The sequence below is a fragment of the Anastrepha ludens genome, chromosome 2 (genome assembly GCF_028408465.1).
Source record: "Anastrepha ludens isolate Willacy chromosome 2, idAnaLude1.1, whole genome shotgun sequence".
NCBI lineage: Eukaryota > Metazoa > Arthropoda > Insecta > Diptera > Tephritidae > Anastrepha > Anastrepha ludens.
In genome coordinates, this window is record NC_071498.1 from 27,149,664 (window position 1) to 27,167,791 (window position 18,128).

General features: G+C 38.7%; 1 protein-coding gene across 2 annotated transcripts; it reads right to left on the reverse strand.

The window, feature by feature from the left end:
* Nucleotides 1-70: 70 nt before the first annotated feature.
* On the reverse strand, nucleotides 71-17,337 carry LOC128866386 (xaa-Pro aminopeptidase ApepP). 2 transcript variants are annotated; one of them, XM_054107093.1, is made up of 10 exons: nucleotides 17,232-17,337; nucleotides 16,763-17,163; nucleotides 9,327-9,530; nucleotides 2,808-3,097; nucleotides 2,559-2,740; nucleotides 2,357-2,506; nucleotides 1,094-1,223; nucleotides 850-1,027; nucleotides 609-784; nucleotides 71-253 (listed from the first exon to the last, which is right to left on the reverse strand). In XM_054107093.1, the coding sequence occupies exons 2-10, from the start codon at nucleotides 17,157-17,159 to the stop codon at nucleotides 137-139; spliced, it is 1,824 nt and encodes a 607-aa protein (XP_053963068.1). In that variant the 5' UTR covers nucleotides 17,160-17,163; nucleotides 17,232-17,337; the 3' UTR covers nucleotides 71-136. The 2 variants fall into 2 exon arrangements, with proteins under 2 accessions (XP_053963068.1, XP_053963060.1); XM_054107085.1 differs by lacking the exon at nucleotides 17,232-17,337 and having other exon boundaries at nucleotides 16,763-17,224.
* Between the last annotated feature and the right edge of the window lie 791 nt (nucleotides 17,338-18,128).

Here is an 18,128-nt window from a genome sequence, read left to right on the forward strand (position 1 = left end):
CTATCGCTGCTGTAGTTGTCTTTGCTATTCTAGTGCTTGCTATATGGGAACTCAGTTAAAATAATATTCCTTTGGTGATCGGCAATATTTATTATAAAATCTTTATTATTCATCGTATACAAAATTCCATTGACTTTTATATAGCACGGGTTTCTTTTTCCAACCACGCCAAGGTAAATTCATCGCCTTCTTCACGTAAAATCGGCGACAAGGTTTCCCAAACCAGTTTGTGATAATCATTTAAAATGGTTACCTATAAAGAAATACGTTTATTTAATACATAGATCAACTACATAGGTCTACATGTGTTTTCTTTTGAGTTTAGTTCATATGAGATTCGTTTCCCATGAACTTTTTGTGCGATGTACAATGGCAGTAAAATCCCATAAAACCATGTCGTTGGGTGTTTTTAGCTCCACTTTTGCAAATGCCTGATGAGCTAGAGACTTCAACCCATACTCACAATAAAGCTTAAATCTTGCACTACAAAGGCCATAAACACTCTTTTGGACGTCAAAATCGTGTTCAGCGCAAAACACTACATCGGAAACCAGTCTCATATGAAAAAAGTGTGAATTTGCTGGACCTGTGTTATTCATGAAATTTACCTCAATGTCTAGAAGTAGATCTTTTCTGATCATCTTCGTTTGTTTTGGACACCATGTTATATTTTTAAACGTTAAAGCACCTCTTCCAGCAAAATTATAACCTTTCGTAGCTGGGACAATTTGAACAATATCCTCAATACGAATTCCAAATTCCTCACTTTGGTAATATCCAGGCTCTGCCAAAAAAATAATAAAAAAAAACTTTAAAACTTACGTATTTTGAGGAAATACCACATAATACCGTTTGATATAAACATATTTTCTTGTAAACCGGGGTCATCAGGCATAAGACGAGTTCCTACTCCCATAGGACCTTCATGCACATTAAGAAATGATCCAACCCCATGCCCTGTTCCGTGTCCGTAATCTAGTCCCACATCCCAAAGTGATTTTCTTGCGATTGTATCGAGGACATTACCCTAATTTATATTATTAAAATATTTAAAATATTTAACTTTTTTTTATAATTTTTTATAAGTACTAACCTTTACTTCTGTTGGAAAAATTGTGGATCCTAATCTCAACTGGCCCTTTAAAACGCGTGTGTATGCTTCCTTTTGGAATTCTGTCGGTTCTCCAAAATGAAATGTACGCGTGACATCCGTTGTTCCATCCCTAAATAATGCATCGTTTATTAGGATTCAAAGCTAGACGTAAATTCAAGTAGACCAAATGGTCTTAATAGAAAAACTTTTAAAAACAAATGTTATTTGCCGCTAATAGAATGTTCTGAAACCAAGGTGTATTTCTGCTTTTTTCAATTTTCATATTGTCGGAATATATTGAGAGGAAATTTTTTTCGAGAAAAGAAAAAACGTATCAGAAACTTTCTCTTCCAAATGTTATCAAATTTTTCGCAGACCCTTTTTCAAATAGATGGTCTACTTTAACATTTTTTATTCTACTTAAAGTGTCATCAAACTCCTCCTAGTACTACCTAGGTAGGAGAGATTCCGAAAACAAAAGCCCAATCTCTCAAGCCATGGTGTTCATGGAATCGTGCTGAGGTTTAAATGGTGCAGGAAATTCAAACATGTGCATCGCGAACAAAGTTTTCCTAATCGTCAGTTGACCATCTCGGTGAGTAACTGTACAGACAGTACCACGTTAAGGGGCGCTGCCGTGGTGGGCACACTATTTGGCGGTCGAGCTTGACTTCGGTCTCGCGAAACTCTCTTACGAACCAAATAAATCATGATATTTTTGTTAAAGATCCAGATAAATTCGAAATACCCTTCTCGGAAGACGACATATTAATGGCTTCTAGCCAAAAAACCAGCCCCCAGTCATAGTACTCCGCAACCAGACAAACGCACAATACAATCAACAACAAAAACAAACGCCGACTCGAGAGAATCAACCAGCCATAGGCGAAAGATTCATACGAAACCAAACAAATCAGACAGCACCGTCCTAAAATCGTAGTACTAGAAGACTAGTTTCATTCTAACGAGACTGCGAAGAATGAGGCCGCTTGAACAGTACAAGAGCAAGATGTTGATGACAAGGCAAAATACGAAAAAGTAGTGAAGGAGTACGAAGAATTTCTCGCCGGCAAAGACCGAAGCAGCGAAAATCAATCGTTCACAAGACGCAGTTGACCATGCACCAAAGAGCAAGCCATCGAGTCGCAGAAAAAGCCGTCAACATCAATACCCAGACTATTTAATGAGGCTTTGAGGTATTTAAAAAAAAAGAGTCTTAAGGTGGAATGGTAAATTTGAGAACATAAATATATATCTACTTACAGATACTGAGCCCCCGAATCACAGAGGTAGATTTCTTGGCTAACTATGCGTCGATTGGTTTCTTCAGTTGGTTGATAATGTATTATAGAACCATTGGGACCACTGGCACTTATCGTTCCAAAGCTTAAGCCCATGAAGTATTTATTCTTCCTAAAAATAATATTTTTAAGTATAAAATATAGTTTTTCCAAAAAATACTTACGATCGAAATTCTTCTAATTTCGTAGCTCCAGAAATTTCAGTAACATTCTCGCCATTCTGAACAGAATCCTCTAACCAAGCGAAATATCGACAGAGTGCAACTCCATCACGAATATGACAGTTAATAAATCCTTCGATTTCGGTATTATTTTTAATTGCTTTGTTAAGGGCTATAGGTGTGATCTAAAAAACAGGGCACATTATTTTAGAAATTTACAAGTCCACCGTTATTTCTCTTTAATATTCTTACCTCAAGGACTCTTAACTTTTTAGGTATCAAAGAACATAAGTAATAGCTTGAGGTTGGAGAAATCCATATTTTCTCCTCTGATAATGAACTTATTATGGTTTTCACTTCACTTCCAATAGAGTCATATGGATAAATATCAATAAGAACATCATTCTGTTTCTGATATTCTTCAAAATTCTCCGGAAGTTTTGTTTTGTCAACGAATAACTTAATATTGTTCATTTCAACAATTAAATACGCAAAAAATACGGGATTATATTCAATATCTGACCCCCGGAGGTTTAAAAACCCTGAAAAATAAATAAATATGTATGAATTTTTACATTTTAATGTTCAAATATATATTTATTGTATAAATACAAGACTTTCGCACAAAGAGGGTTCAATAATTGTTTATAGATCCCGCTGCTAAAGAAGTGATGTAAGTAAGTAAAAACTTCTCCTTGAAAAAAAAGTGGAAAATATCAAAGTTTAATTTACATTTGTTCATCTACCACCTTTTAAGTAAAGCAAAAAAATGCAAATTAATAGGACTATGAATAAGTTCGTGCGGTTTTTTTCGAAATTTGAAACTTTATTGACGTAAAATGGTTACAAATTTAATATTCAAAATATTGTCCATCGCTTACTACTACTTTTTCCCATCTTTCTGGCAATTCACGGATTCCCTTTGTGAAAAATTCGGTCGGTTTTGCCGCAATCCACGAATCGATCCATTTTTTGACTTCATCGTAATTACGGAAGTGCTGGTCAGCCAGGCCATGTTGCATCGATCGGAAGAGATAGTAATCGGATGGCGCAAGGTCTGGACTATACGGCGGGTGGGGTAGGACATCCCATTTGAGCGTTTCTAAGTATGTTTTGACCACTTGTGCAACATGTGGCCGAGCATTGTCATGTTGCAAAATAACTTTGTTGTTGTTGTTGTTGTTGTAGCAGTATCTTCGCCCTGTCAGTGTAGTGTAAATTACCGGTCGTCTTCGTCTAGCTCATCTAACGGTAGGCCCAGGAAACTGGCAGTTTCGACGGGTTGGGTCCAGAGGGAGAGAGGTGTTAGATGAGTGGGTTTGATGGGGCATGTGAAGAGGTGGTTAGTGTCGTGCGGGGTACCTTCACATGCAGGACATATGTTTAGTATGTCGGGGTCGATTCTGGATAGGTAGGAGTTTAACCTGCTACAGTATCCAGAACGTAGTTGTGCCAAGATTACGCGGGACTCTCGAGGAAGCTGGAGCTCTTCGTCTGCGATGGGTGGTGGTTGGACTCCGATAACGGCATTCGGGGGTCGGGAGCTTAGGAAGGTGGTAAGTGTCTCCCGATGAATGTCGTTCATAGCCTGTCTGTATACTGTCCGATCCTGGAGAGGTCTGTCCGTTTTGTCCTGGATCTCGTCCACGTAGTTGAGGAAGTGTCTCCTGATGTGCCTGGGAGGTGGCTCAGGCTCGAGCAGGTGTCTGCATGGGTGAGGCCTACGGTGACACCCAAGCAGAAACTGCTTGCCGAGCATTTTGTTATGCTCCTTAACCGGGAGCATGTGCGCCTCGTCATGTAAATGGTAGATAGGGGACATCAGGAGACATCCTGTCGCGGTCCTGATGGCAGTATTCTGGCAGGTCTGAAGCTTCGTCCACTGCGTATCACTGGTTCCAGGCGACCAGACAGGCGCGGCATAGTTCAGAACCGGTCGGCCTATTGCTTTGAAAGTCGACAGCAACATTTCTTTGTCTTTGCCCCAAGTGCTGCCGGCAAGCGACTTGAGGACCTTGTTGCGATTCTGTACTCTCGTTGCAATAGCGGTTGTGTGCGCCGAAAAGGAGAGCAAGCTGTCAAAGGTGACTCCAAAAATTTTGGGGTTGTTTATCGTCGGAATTGGATTATCGTCGACGTGTACCTGAAGTGGCAGCTTGACCTCCTTTGTCCAGGTGGTAAATAGGGTCGCCGTGGATTTAGTGGGAGAAAGTTTTAAGTTTCTCGCAGTGAAGAAGCGAGAAAGGCTGGCGAGGTAGTCGTTTACTTTTGAGCATAGGCCATCAATGTCATTGCCCGACGCCATTATCGTGCAGTCGTCGGCATATGAGACCAGTGAGACTCCCTCTGGTGGCTGGGGGAGTTTCGAAATATAGAAATTAAAAAGCAAGGGTGAAAGGACACCACCCTGCGGTACTCCTTGCTTTATTTTTCTCTGTTTTGAGGTTTGGTCTCGAAATACTACCGACGAGTGACGACCACTCAGGTAGTTCGCGGTCCACCTCTTCAGCCCTGGCGGGAGTGTCGACTGTAAAATGTCATCTAGTAGCGTGGCGTGGCTGACTGTGTCGAAAGCCTTTTGTAGGTCCAACGCTACTAGGACAGTCCTCTCGCAGGGGCGGTTTTGGTTAAGGCCGCGGTTTACCTGGGTGTTTATGACGGTGAGTGCCGTGGTGGTACTGTGCACTCTACGGAAACCATGCTGGTGTGGGGCTGGAGTCAGGTGTTGAGTGAGGAGTGGGAGTAGAAGGGCCTCAAGTGTCTTCACTACTGGGGAAAGGAGAGTTATCGGACGATAAGACTCCCCTTGGTTGGCGGGTTTCCCAGGCTTCAGCAGTGGGACCACTCTCCCTAATTTCCACTTATCAGGAATGATGAGAGTGGCCATAGACAGGTTGAAGACCTTTGTGAGATATTCTACTCCCAATGGACCCAGCTTTTTCAGCATCAGCATGTTTAGTCCGTCGGGGCCAATGGCTTTTGATGGTTTCATGTGTTTGATGGCCCCCTGAACCTCGTCGCTGGTGAAAGTAAGCGGTGCACTGTTGTAGGGCAGTTTGTGCAGCCGTCTGGTGGCACAACGTTTGGATCTGTCGACCGGAGGATGCAATATAAATTGCCGGCTAAAATAGCTCGCGCATCTCTTCGGGTCCGACGAAGTACGACCGTTGAAGGTGATATCCACCTTGTCGTTGTGCTTCGTCGGGTTCGACAGGGACCTTACGGTGGACCAGAGCTTGCTCACACCAGAGGTGAAGTTACAGGACTTCAGATGCTCTACCCATTTGGTCCGCTTATGTTGGGTGACCAGTTGCCGGATCTCCAAATTGAGATCCTTTATACGAGGATCCCCGGGATCGGCCTGGCGTAGACGGTCACGCTCGTTTGCCATAACGGCTGCTTCGGCTGGGAAATTGGGACGTAATTGCGGGGAGATATCCTGCCGGGCAGCAGGTGACAGGGGGTATATAAATATTGTAAATTTCGAGCTCGGCATCGCCTGACCGGACAGCTATACCTTGACGTTCTAAGGTGCTGTCCCTGCGGTCGATGCCTTCATCAATAAGACGATACTGCACTGAATGGTGTACTATGAACGCTAGGCCACCACCGTTGTCTCGCTCGCGGTCCTTTCGGTGCACGTTATAGCCGTCCCTGGTAATCAGGGGGGAGCTAGCGTGCAGTTTTGTCTCTTGGACCGCAGCTATCTTAATTCCGAACCGACTCATGAAGTCGACTATCTCGTCAATCTTACTCGTTAGTCCGTTGCAGTTTAGTTGCAAAAGCTTGAAGCTTCGCGGGAGGGTCGTCGTAATTCGGGGGGTGAGGGATGCATGATGTTGTCTGCGTTGGTCCTGCTGTGCGTTCCGCAAAATGGGGAGTGGCCTGATGTTGTCGGGTGGCCGCGCCACGGTGGGCGGTTGCGGGTGCAGAGCTCTGCAGCAGGGGGCAACGTAGTCGCGTGTCCACTCACGGGTGGTGTGCAGGCCGGAGCACCTCCGAAAGTGACACCAGCCACTGCAAGAACTGCATTGGACAGTTGTCAGGTTCCGAGGTACTACGGTCTGGCACACGGAGCAGACTGTGCGGGGGACCAAGAGCTGCTGGTTTGTCCCCGCACTGGGGTAGGAGCAGGAGGGTTGTGGGTTGGAGAGGGAGTCGTGTTGCTCTTGGGGGCTCCTGGCCGTTGAGGTGTTGTTAGTGGCGGCAGTGTGATGAGCCGGCACTGAGGGCAGTGTCGCCGTAGAGGCGGTGACCGCCTGTGGGCGGGAGCAACACGTGGCCACATACCTTGTGGACCACTCCCTGTGAGTCTTAAGGCCTGAACAGGTCTTAAGATGGCACCACCCGTTGCACTGGTTACACCTAACCGAGGTGGAGTTCGGGTGGAGCCGTTTGTGGCAAATGCAGCAGTAAAATACTTCAGGTCCGGGGTTGGGTTCGACGCCAGCCCGGAAGAGAAGTATTTGGAGCAAACTGGCTGCAATGAGTTGCTCCTGTGACGAAAGGTTTAGGGTAAAATACGGTGCACTAGACAGGGCTAGTGTACTGGGGCGGCAGCCCTTGGTCGGGAATAAAAACCCGAGTCATTCCGGTAACGTAGAACCGGCTGCCATGGGAATGAAATAACTTTGTCGTGTCTATCGGCGTATTGCGGCCGTTTTTCTCGCAGTGCTCGGCTCAAACGCATCAATTGTCGTCGGTAGACATCCCCCGTAATCGTTTCATTCGGTTTCAGTAGCTCATAATACACAACACCCAGCTGGTCCCACCAGATACACAGCATAACCTTCAGGCCATGAATATTCTGCGCCGACGTCGATGTTGAAGCATGGCCAGGGTATCCATACGTTGCCCGACGTTTTGGATTGTCGTAATGGACCCACTTTTCATCGCCAGTCACAATTCGATGCAAAAAACCCTTTCTTTTGTGCCGTTGAAGCAGTTGTTCGCATGCCATAAAACGGCGTTCAACGTCTCTTGGCTTCAATTCATACGGCACCCAATGGCCTACCTTTCGGATCATTCCCATGGCTTTTAAACGTTTGGAAATGGTTGATTGATCAACTCCCAAAGTTTTTGCAACCTCTTCTTGCGTTTGAGCCGGATCTTGATCGAGCAATTCCTCCAATTCGGTATCCATGAACTTTGGCGGCGCACCCTCGCGTTCTTCGTCTTCCAAGCCAAAATCACCACTTTTAAAGCGTGCAAACCACTTCTGGCACGTTCGCTCAGATAGAGCATGCTCACCATAAACTTCCACCAAGATACGATGACTTTCGGCTGCTTTTTTCTTCATATTAAAATAATGAAGAAGAATTCCCCGCAAAAACACATTATTTGGCACGAAATTCGACATTTTCAAGTGTGGTAAAAATATTGTTGTTTACGCTTCAAATAAAAAACTTATACTGACGTTTGTGCCTTACGACAGTAGCTCTCCAATGAATGTTTGGAAATGTGGATCGATGGAATAATAATCAAGTTACGCCATCTGTTGTAAAACCGTAACGAACTTATTCATAGTCCTATTATTTTTCCCGAATGGGCAAAAAAAGTGTAATGTATATTGCACAAATGTCCGCAAGGATTGCAGATTAAGATTTTTTCTGAATGGTAAAAATCCGGGACGTAAGGGACACACCCAAGGCGAATTGAGTATCAAACGCGGCGCCATTAAGAAACAGTTGCTTTATTTTTTGCGATTTTGGGAAGTCTGACGTCAGCCCCCTTCGCAATACAAAACAAACAAAAGTAGGAGAAATTACATGTTTGTGAAACAGTGAATGGCTTGTTAGTATTGTGATTTGAAAGATTTAAACTAAACAAGCAAGTAATTCCCCTTCCTTTTGCATGTTTATTCATAGACTCTTACGACACGGCGAATTCGGAAGGTGCATCCTTGTATTCTATCATTCTTGGGGCACACCTATTTTATGTGCTTCAAATGCAATAACCCAGGCGACCACCGTAGTCGAATGGATTGGTGCATGAATACCATTCGGAAGTAGGTAGGTTCGAATATTCATGCACGAAACACCAAATGGTAGAAAGTGTTTTCTAATAGTGGCCGCCCCTCAGCAGGCAGTGGCAAAACTCCGGGTATATTTCCGACATGAAAAAGCTCCTCATATAAACATCATCTGCCGTTCGGTGTCGGTTTAAAACTATAGGCGGCGCAACATCAAGACGCACGCCACAAGTAAGAGGAGGAGCTCTGCCAAGCAGCAAAAAAGGTTGTACGCTCCACTTACATATATATACATAAGTATATATGAAAATATGAGTTTTAAAATAATAATTTTAATTTATTTTTTAAACCGTTCGCAGTTCGTTTCCATTTAAGTAAGCAACCCTTTAATTTTCCCCCCTTCTCCACCCTTCTTAAATGCAACATTTTGTCACAATACAGCAAACCTTTAATAATTGAATCATAAATATCCATCACAAACAAACGAAAATGGAACAACTATACTTTACGCTTTATTTTCGTAACATTTCAAAAATAATTGTCTAATATTTAATATTATTCGAGCCATTTCCGGTTGGTTTATTTTTTCTAGAATCCAAACTGGTCCTTACAAAATACTTTCAACTGTCTTAGCAAGAATATCTATATTAAGCAATTTACATAGAATTAAAACTCCCCAGAACTTAAATCCAAAGTACGAGTCTGTATTAGACTTTGTTCGAAATCAACACTGAACCAAAACTTTTACAATAATGCACAATTAATGAACTCTTTTATATAGAGTAAAAAACTGTACTTACATGCAATTTCATCCAAAGCTGACACCACCAGCGCATGGGCCGTATTTTCTTGCATTCGATTCTTAATGTCTTTCCATTTCTCTGCAACCGTTAAACCAGAAAATATTTGCTCTAATTGAATGATGGGATTGGAAGGCTGCTTAGGTTGTTGATCTCCCCATATTGCATCGACCAAATTTTCCTCCACAGGAACTAACGTACAGTCTATAAAAGATTTGTTAGTTTTAGAAGTTGGTTGGTTAGAAGTAGCGGAAATTTATATTATGAGAGATATTGAACTTTGAAGCTTCAATACATGACATTCCTGTGGCCACAAAGGTTGAATGCATTCTTTTTTATAATTAGTTGAGCTTTCATCCTTATTAAATGATTAGGTAAACTTAATTTAAGGGCCTGTAGAAAGAGGATTAGTCTTGTCTAAGAATTAATAATAATAATAAATTCTCAAATCTTAAACTAATTTAACTGCTTCTTAATACGCGAAATAAGCTTATTTAGACATATGTATATGGTGGTGGGAAATGGGTTGGTGCGTGATTACCATTCGGAATTCACCGAGAGGTCGTTAGTTCGAATCTCGGTGAAGGCAAAATTAATAAAAACATTTTTCTAATAGCGGTCGCCCCTCGGCAGGCAATGGCAAACCTCCGAGTGTATTTCTGCCATGAAAAAGCTCCTCATAAAAATATCTGCCGTTCGGAGTCGGCTTGAAACTGTAGGTCCCTCCATTTGTGGAACAACATCAAGACGCACACCACAAATAGGAGGAGGAGCTCGGCCAAACACCTAACAGAAGTGTACGCGCCAATTATTTATTTATTTTTATATGGTGGTGCAAACTTAATCACCCTGTCGAAAGATTTATAATTTTTACAAATGGCGTCGTACGTCAATCATATTTGACCCTTGTGACGTAGACAGCTGCAGCATACAAACAGACATACAAATATCAAAATAAAAATGTGCACTAATATATATTTTTATTTAGTAAAACAGTTATTCAAAAACAAAATTGTGTGGCCGAAAATCGTCTGCCATTTTTCCGAGACCAAAGTTCAAAACAGAGGAGGATAAAGCATGGCATGCTGCGGGGTGGAGTTTTTTCACACTTGCTTTTCCAACTTCTATATTTCGAAGCTTTCCCCAACTACCAGAGTAAGTTTCATCGGACTCCTATACTGACAATTGCTCGATAATATTATAGCTTCCGGCAATGACATAGACGGCTTGTGTTCTAAAGTGAACAATTATCTCGCCAGTTTTTCTAGCTTTTTCATTGCGAGGAATCTCCAGTTTTCCCCTACTAAATCCACGGCGGCCCTATTTACCACCTGAACGAAGGAGGTCAAACTACAACTAAAGGTGTAAGGCGATATACCAATACCAACCTTCGACAGTTTGCTTTGCTTCTCAACGCATACAACCGCAATTGCCACTAAGCTCCAAAACTACAACAAGGTACTCAAATCGCTAGCGGGTAGCACTTAGTCGAAAGACCAAGAAATCTTGGTAGTGGCATTTAAAGCAATGTACCGATCGGTTCCGAATTACACTACTCCTATCTGGTCTGGTACTAATTTCGCAGTAACCTAAGCTTTAGACCTGTCAGAGAGCTGACAGCAGGACAGCCTCGGGATGTCTCCTCTGCAACTTTTCAACAAGAGGCTACAATGCTTCCGATGAAGGAGCATAGTAAGATGCTCAGCAAGCAATTCCTGTTGGGTTGTTACCGTAGGAACCCAATCTGTTTGATCTTCTAATCTTGCTTAGGAAAAGTATTTTTTTGCCCTCGTCCGGTGATGTCTTCAACGTTTTTAGCTTCGGTACACCGATGCACTCATTGATTTATTAACGTTTTCGACTTCTTAAAATATTTTGCTGCAGATGCACATAACATTTTTGGACCTTTAGGGCGTGTACATAGGAACACTGCTTCAAACTGATTTTCATACACGGAACTAATTTTGTAAAAACAACATACGCTTTTTAACTTTCTAAGAAAACTAACCAATTGTACAACGCATATTGCGAAAAGAATACGCCTATTTTGGCAGCATTTAAAGTGTTTTACAACGAAACTCTAAGTTTGAATTTTGCCACGTTTCTATAAGCAGACTGTATATACTTATATGTACATTCAGTGTTGTACAACTAGGTATCTAGATTCAAAGAATTAAAAATAATGATTTATTTTAAGCAATTTAAAACAAAGATACGATATAATAATTTACCCATTAATATTATTACGAATGAATAAATGATTATGAGTGAGAGTATCTAAGAGATTGTGGGCAAGCGTATAAATAGGGAAGAACAGCGATAAGAAATATTTGTTCTGAAAAAAATTATCAGAAATCTAATTTATTCTATGCCAAACAGTGGCAAGCAGTACGTTAAAATAAAATTAAATATTGATTACACTAGCTTACAGACAAACAAAAAACGGCTGTGCTTTCCATTTCTACCACGATATATTTGCTTATAATGTCTAAGTGCGTGGACCGAATTTAAAAATTATAACACGCAATGTATTCACTATATCAGCCTTTTGATTTAAATTTTTTTTTTATAAATTAAAATTAAGAATTAATAGCAATATTTAACGTTAAAAATGCATCTTTTTTGCATAAGCTTGAAAAAATGCCCTATTACAGACGCTTATTTCACTTAAATACAAAAACAGAAAAGTAACAAAATCACTTATAAACATTCTTTATTACGTTAAGATTCGATGTAAAGCTATTTTTACTAAATAATACTCTAAATTCTAGTATTACAAATGTTCTTCTAACCGTTTGTAATACCGTGCAGAACAAATTTGAGGAGCGAACTGTCAAACGAAGGATGAGAGAGAGAAGAACAAAACGAAATAAGAAAATACCAGTCAACCAAAAGGGAACAATTTACAATTTTTATTATTTATAGGGGCGCTTCTTTGATTTCAAATATACATATATATTACAAAAACAAATATCTTTACAAATACTGAAAATTTGGAATAAAAATCGCGCGATTTTTAGTCCAAATTTTCGCCTGCGGAGCTTTTTTGATTTCAAATATACATATATATTACAAAAACAAATATTTTTACAAAAAAAAAATTTATAATTAGTGAAATAATGCAAAATCGGACCATTTTTGGCCTAAATTTTCGCCATCGACACTCATAACTTTTACAATAAAACAACGTTTTCATAAGTGCTATCAATTATAAAACCTAAGTTAAATGCTTGCTGGGTTCACGACTGCTGTATACTCTTCTCTTCAACTGTATTTCAGTACAAACTGCAAATGCCGTCGGAGAAAACCTAATTTTTTAACTTCTCCTGGGGGTTCTATAGGGGAACTAGGAGGTTGGGACTTTCAGTTATAATGGTGTGACCTTGCTCTTTCTAATGGACGCTGTGGGTGGTGCCACGCCCCCTCCCCCTCCGCCCCCCATTCAAATATATCGTGGTAGTAAAGGAAAGTTTTGCCAAAAAAACACCTACGAACAAAACCATACAATTCCTATGTAGAACAGGTCGCTGAGTCTGAAAAACACACAATTTTATTCGGAATATCGTCAAATAACCATTTTGGACTGAAGAAATAAGAAAGAAATAAGAAAAAAATTCGAAAATAATTTATGTAAAGCAGCAAGTAACGAATGATAGCAAATTTCCTTAACTTTTGTTTAATATATCAATTGTTGTTATTTTTTTACCTTTTTTGCTCATCATCATCATTAAAAGTAACATACAAACGTGATATGGCAACATAGTAAATCAACAAAATGTTTTGAACTAAACTATATTGACACAGGTTCACAAATAATGGGCTCCGACTCCATGCACTACCCCCTCACTTGTTTTGAGAGAAATATTACGAATTTTCCAATGAAATTCACAGGAGATGTTCATTTCGTGCTTATTTTGCTAAAACTAGCACCAACACTATTCAGTTAATAATAGTTTTTAAGTTATTTGTTGATGTTGTTGTTGATTTGTCTTTTACCTTCACCAAATTTTGATAGAATAAGTGCACTTATCACATTTATTTTAATAAATATTCAAACTATATTAACCCTTTCGCGATATTGTTACCATATGGCAACAGTAAACTTTAAAAGGCCGTCAACACTCTCTTGTAAAAAGTATCAACTTTTTTGTTACATATTTCCAAAAATTGAAGTTTAATGGTTAAACAGAAATAAAATAAATAATAACCGCCCATTATATATCGGTAATACAACATTTTTAAAGAAAGCCTTCTGGCATATAGCACTTCACTCTGAAATTTGTATTTTGCATTTTTAGATTTTTGAGGCATTTTGGGAAAATGTTTTCAACAATTTTTGAATAAAGTATATAAAAAAATGTTCAATCTGTCATTTGGCATATAAATATTTTTTCGCTCGCAGCCTTAAAAGCTGTGCTAATTTTTAAAACTAAGCTTGTTGCCCTATGGCAACAAATTTCTCGTAAGGTGTTAACTTGCATTAGATTGCAGAAGAAGTTTATTTGCGATTGAAACTGGTAGCAGAGAGACGTGTTGTTGTTTGCGGAATATTATTTTCAAATATGGAAAGAAAAATTAGCGACAGTGTTATAGAAAAGATTTTGGAGAATTTCGAGGACTCAGATCTCTTAGACTTTGAGAATTCGGAATCGGAAGAAATATTTATTTATTTTATTTATTTATTATTAAAGTCAAAACATACAACCATAGGTTATTTTTACAATGATTGACCTTAAGAATAGTTGACATAAAAGGATTAACAGTAAAATCAAAATTAAAATTAAAATTACAGATAGTAGTAAAGAAGTATAAGTTGGAGAAAGTATTAAAAGGAAAGTAAGGTAAAAAATAGTGGTAGCAGGAGTAGGGATTAATGGGAAGAGATTTAAAGTACATTCAGCAATTTTCGGCAAAATAGCGAAGCAATTTATTTTTGAAACACGAGCTTTCTTTTATACGTTTAATTTTGTAAGGTAAGGTATTCCAAAGACGGACAGAGAACACAAAGTATTGACGTTCAGTCACCAAACAACTGTATTTCATCGGGACTATGTTTAACGAGCGGCAGGACTTTGAAGGCATAAGTCGATCTTTGAGGTATCTGGGTTTTTGAGTGTTTATGATCTTGTGGAGTAAAACTAAACATTTAAACCTAAGCAAGTCGTTAAAGGATACGGAAGGAATTTTTTTCGCAAATACTGAAATATGGTCATAACGTTTTTTACAGTACACGTACCTAGCAATGTTGTTATACAAAACATTAAGCTTACTACGACACACACTATCACAAGGAGTATATAACTCGCAACCATACAGTAACGTTGGTAACAAATACGTTTTAGCTAGTAGCAGTCGAGTGTTTACTGGTGTAAAATATTGAGTTGTCCATAAATTTCGGAGCATACCATAAACTTTGCCTATGACAGTAAAAATGTGGTTGCTCCATGTCAAAGTTCTATTATTAGAGGATTTATTTGAGGCATTTGACAATAATGAAACTTTTATGATGGAGGAGCTTAGTCGTCCAGGTCCGTATGATATAAGCATTACACATATCAACGGGGAATGTAATGACGAACTAGTTTTGGATGAAAATGGCTCTAGCTCCAAAACAAGATAATGAATTTCGATGGAAAAAGACTTCGTGGGCTCCTCCTCAAGCTGAGTGTTATTCAAGTAACGCTGTAAAACTTCCAGTACAGTACTTTTTGGAGTATTTTACTGTAGAATTTTTTGAAGAAGTAGTGCAGGCGACAAACCAAGCCTCTCTTTTAAAAGATGGTCGACCATTTAACTTAACGAAAGAAGAATTTTTTAAGTTTCTTGCTTTGGAGGTTATGATTGGGACAATTGGTTATCCCAGATTGTCTATGTACTGAACAGCGCCCACAAATATTCCGGCATTTCGTTAAAATATGACAAAGAATAGATTTCATTCCTTGCGAAACAACTTGAAGTTCACAGAAAGTGATCCAGGCAATGACAAACTTTTCAGGATTCGTCCATTAATAAATATCTTTACTAAAAAGTTGTATACTTTAAATAAATATCTAAATATCTTTACTAAAAAGTTGTATATTTGACCACTTTATTGACCTGGCCAAATGCAACTCATGGCTGGAGTACAGGAAGGATCATGAGGGTAATAATAAAGGCCAAAAGCAGAAACACATGGATCTGCTTGAGTTCCGCAACGACATTGCTGATGGTCTGCTAGCGCAAGCAAATAAGGACGCATTTTCTCGCAAACGTGGACGGCCAAAAGTCTCTTTGAATGAAAACATCAACAGCCCATCAACTTCTCGAAAGAGATATGAAACAGCACCATCAGTTTCTGTCCGATATGATGGAAATCAACATTGGATGGAGACACTGAGAAAAAAAAAACAGATGCAAATTAAAAGGATGTTCAGGATTTTCCAGATACAAATGTTCAAAGTGTTCGGTTCACTTGTGTCTACCCAACGGAGATCGCGATTGCTTTAAGGATTATCACTGCAGCGACTAAATTCTTGGTAAGATACTTCTTTCCTTTGTATTATTTTAAGTAATTTTTATAGCTATAGTTTTCTATAATACTTTTTATGCTAATATTTTATGTTTTTAGTTTATATCCTTGTTCACTTTTTAATATGTATGTACGTGTATATTTATAGTATTGAATGAATTTTTTTATTTTAAATATTTTGTTATTGTTGGAACTTTAGTTTAGAAATCTTAAATTATAAATAAATTGAAATTTTAATGTCAAACCAAATTTTAATAAATGTACGAACCTTTATGCAAAAACCAAAAATAAACTGTTTTTCTTTACCATACAAAACATTTGTTGCCATATGGCAACATTAAAAAAAAAAGCACTTAACAAAAAACAATTTAAAAAAAAATGTATTTGTATTGTTATTGGTCCTAAAATAAATACTCAGACAAAAATTTGGATTTTTTGGATGGCGCAATAAAAAGATGTAGCGAAAGGGTTAACATAGGGGATGGGTATTTTCCCCAAATAATAAATTTCCTAATGATGGATTGAATAAATAAAAATATTTTTATACTCGCGAACTTGTGTCCAGTTTAGGTTAAGTTACGGTGTTTACTACTCTTCATAAGGGTGTAAGAAGGGCCCTCTTAGTCCTGGAGGATATTATAATTTTGATCACATAACGGTTAAATGTACATAACGGCATAAAGTAAACCCGATAGACCACTTTTATATATGTTAAGGTTGTAACATACAGACTAATAAATTATGACTACGTGACCACTTAATGTTTTATATGACACAGTATGTACCTAAAATTCCCGGAAATTAAATACCATTAATATGACACACTTAATAGTCGGCACTCCAACCAAGGAAATAAGCAACATATGAGAGATCTAACGCTACTATCCCTCCCAATAAATTACCAGAAGCAAATGAGTTGTGATATTACCTGTATTTGTCAATTCCGTTTGTATGGGTTCCCATTGACGGTATGAAAGAAGTTTCGGATCCACACCAACATCACTTCCTTTGGGTACATTGTTTGCAATCCATTTTCCAATAGAAGGAGTGGCTGGCAAACCATCTCTCATAAGTTCCCACTCCGCACCAATTTGTTTTTCGGCTTGTTCATAATATCTCGCGTCTGTCCACAATAAAGCCTTATCTAATGTAATCACTGCAGTTCCGGCAGATCCATTGAATCCACTAACAAAGGCTCTCCTCGCATCGTGCTGGGAAATATATTCATTTTGATGAGCATCGTCCGTCGGAATAATATAAGCCTCCAAAGGGGGCTTATTCTGTCTCATAAGAAACCGTAAACTTTCCACAATACTGCGTCCCATCTTTCTAAATAATATGGAGAAGAACCTTCCTATTTAAATGCTTAAATCGTAATCTTATCAAAACTAACTTACTTTATTACACTGCTAAATTTTTGCGGTTTATTGCTTGGCAACCGCCAATATCGCACCCTAACCCCACATCTCCACAGGCAAATGTTTATTTCTTGTTACTTATAACAGTCAATATATTGCCATATGTGACCTTTCATTGCCATGTAGTAATAAATATATAGTTTAGTGATATGTGTGTGTTCCTCTAAATTGTTACCTAAATAAAGAATTCTAATTCCCTGGAAAGTGACGGGAATGTTGTAAAGAAAATCAATTTAGGTAATTTTTGGGCATACTTTTTAACCTAAATTGAGCAGTCAACGATTTTTTTCAACAGCTTTTATAATATTCGTAAAATAATGGCAAACAGTTTATTATATTGGTAAACAGTTCCGAAAAGCCATCACAAAATTTATACTTGACAAAAGCAAACATATTTAAATTTGAAAACAAACGATTTAAGTTGTCAAACAAGCTGGCACAATTTAGCAGCTGTTTACCTTAATTGAAGCAGTGCTATAAACCTCAATTATTCTCTACCATGTCAGTTCCTCACATTTAAGAAGTTTATACCTTTACACATATGTCAAATTATAAATTGACAATGAAAACAGCTCATTGCTCTAGAAGAGCAATATATAAATTATATGTTATGCCATATATTACTTGCTATGAGCTTCCAGTTCAGTACACAGCCACTTTTTCGACCGAGATAACAACATGGTCGATAAATTAATTTTATTTCGAAAACAGTATGTTTGTGTATGGTATACTCAATTTAACCACATATAAAAAAAATATTAGATACACTTATCACAAAACCACTAAATTTTTATTTTGTTTGTGATTTGCTGGTTGGAATATTAAAGAGCCCTTCTTCTCCGTTACTTTTTTTTTTGTTCGTTTCCATTCCCATTG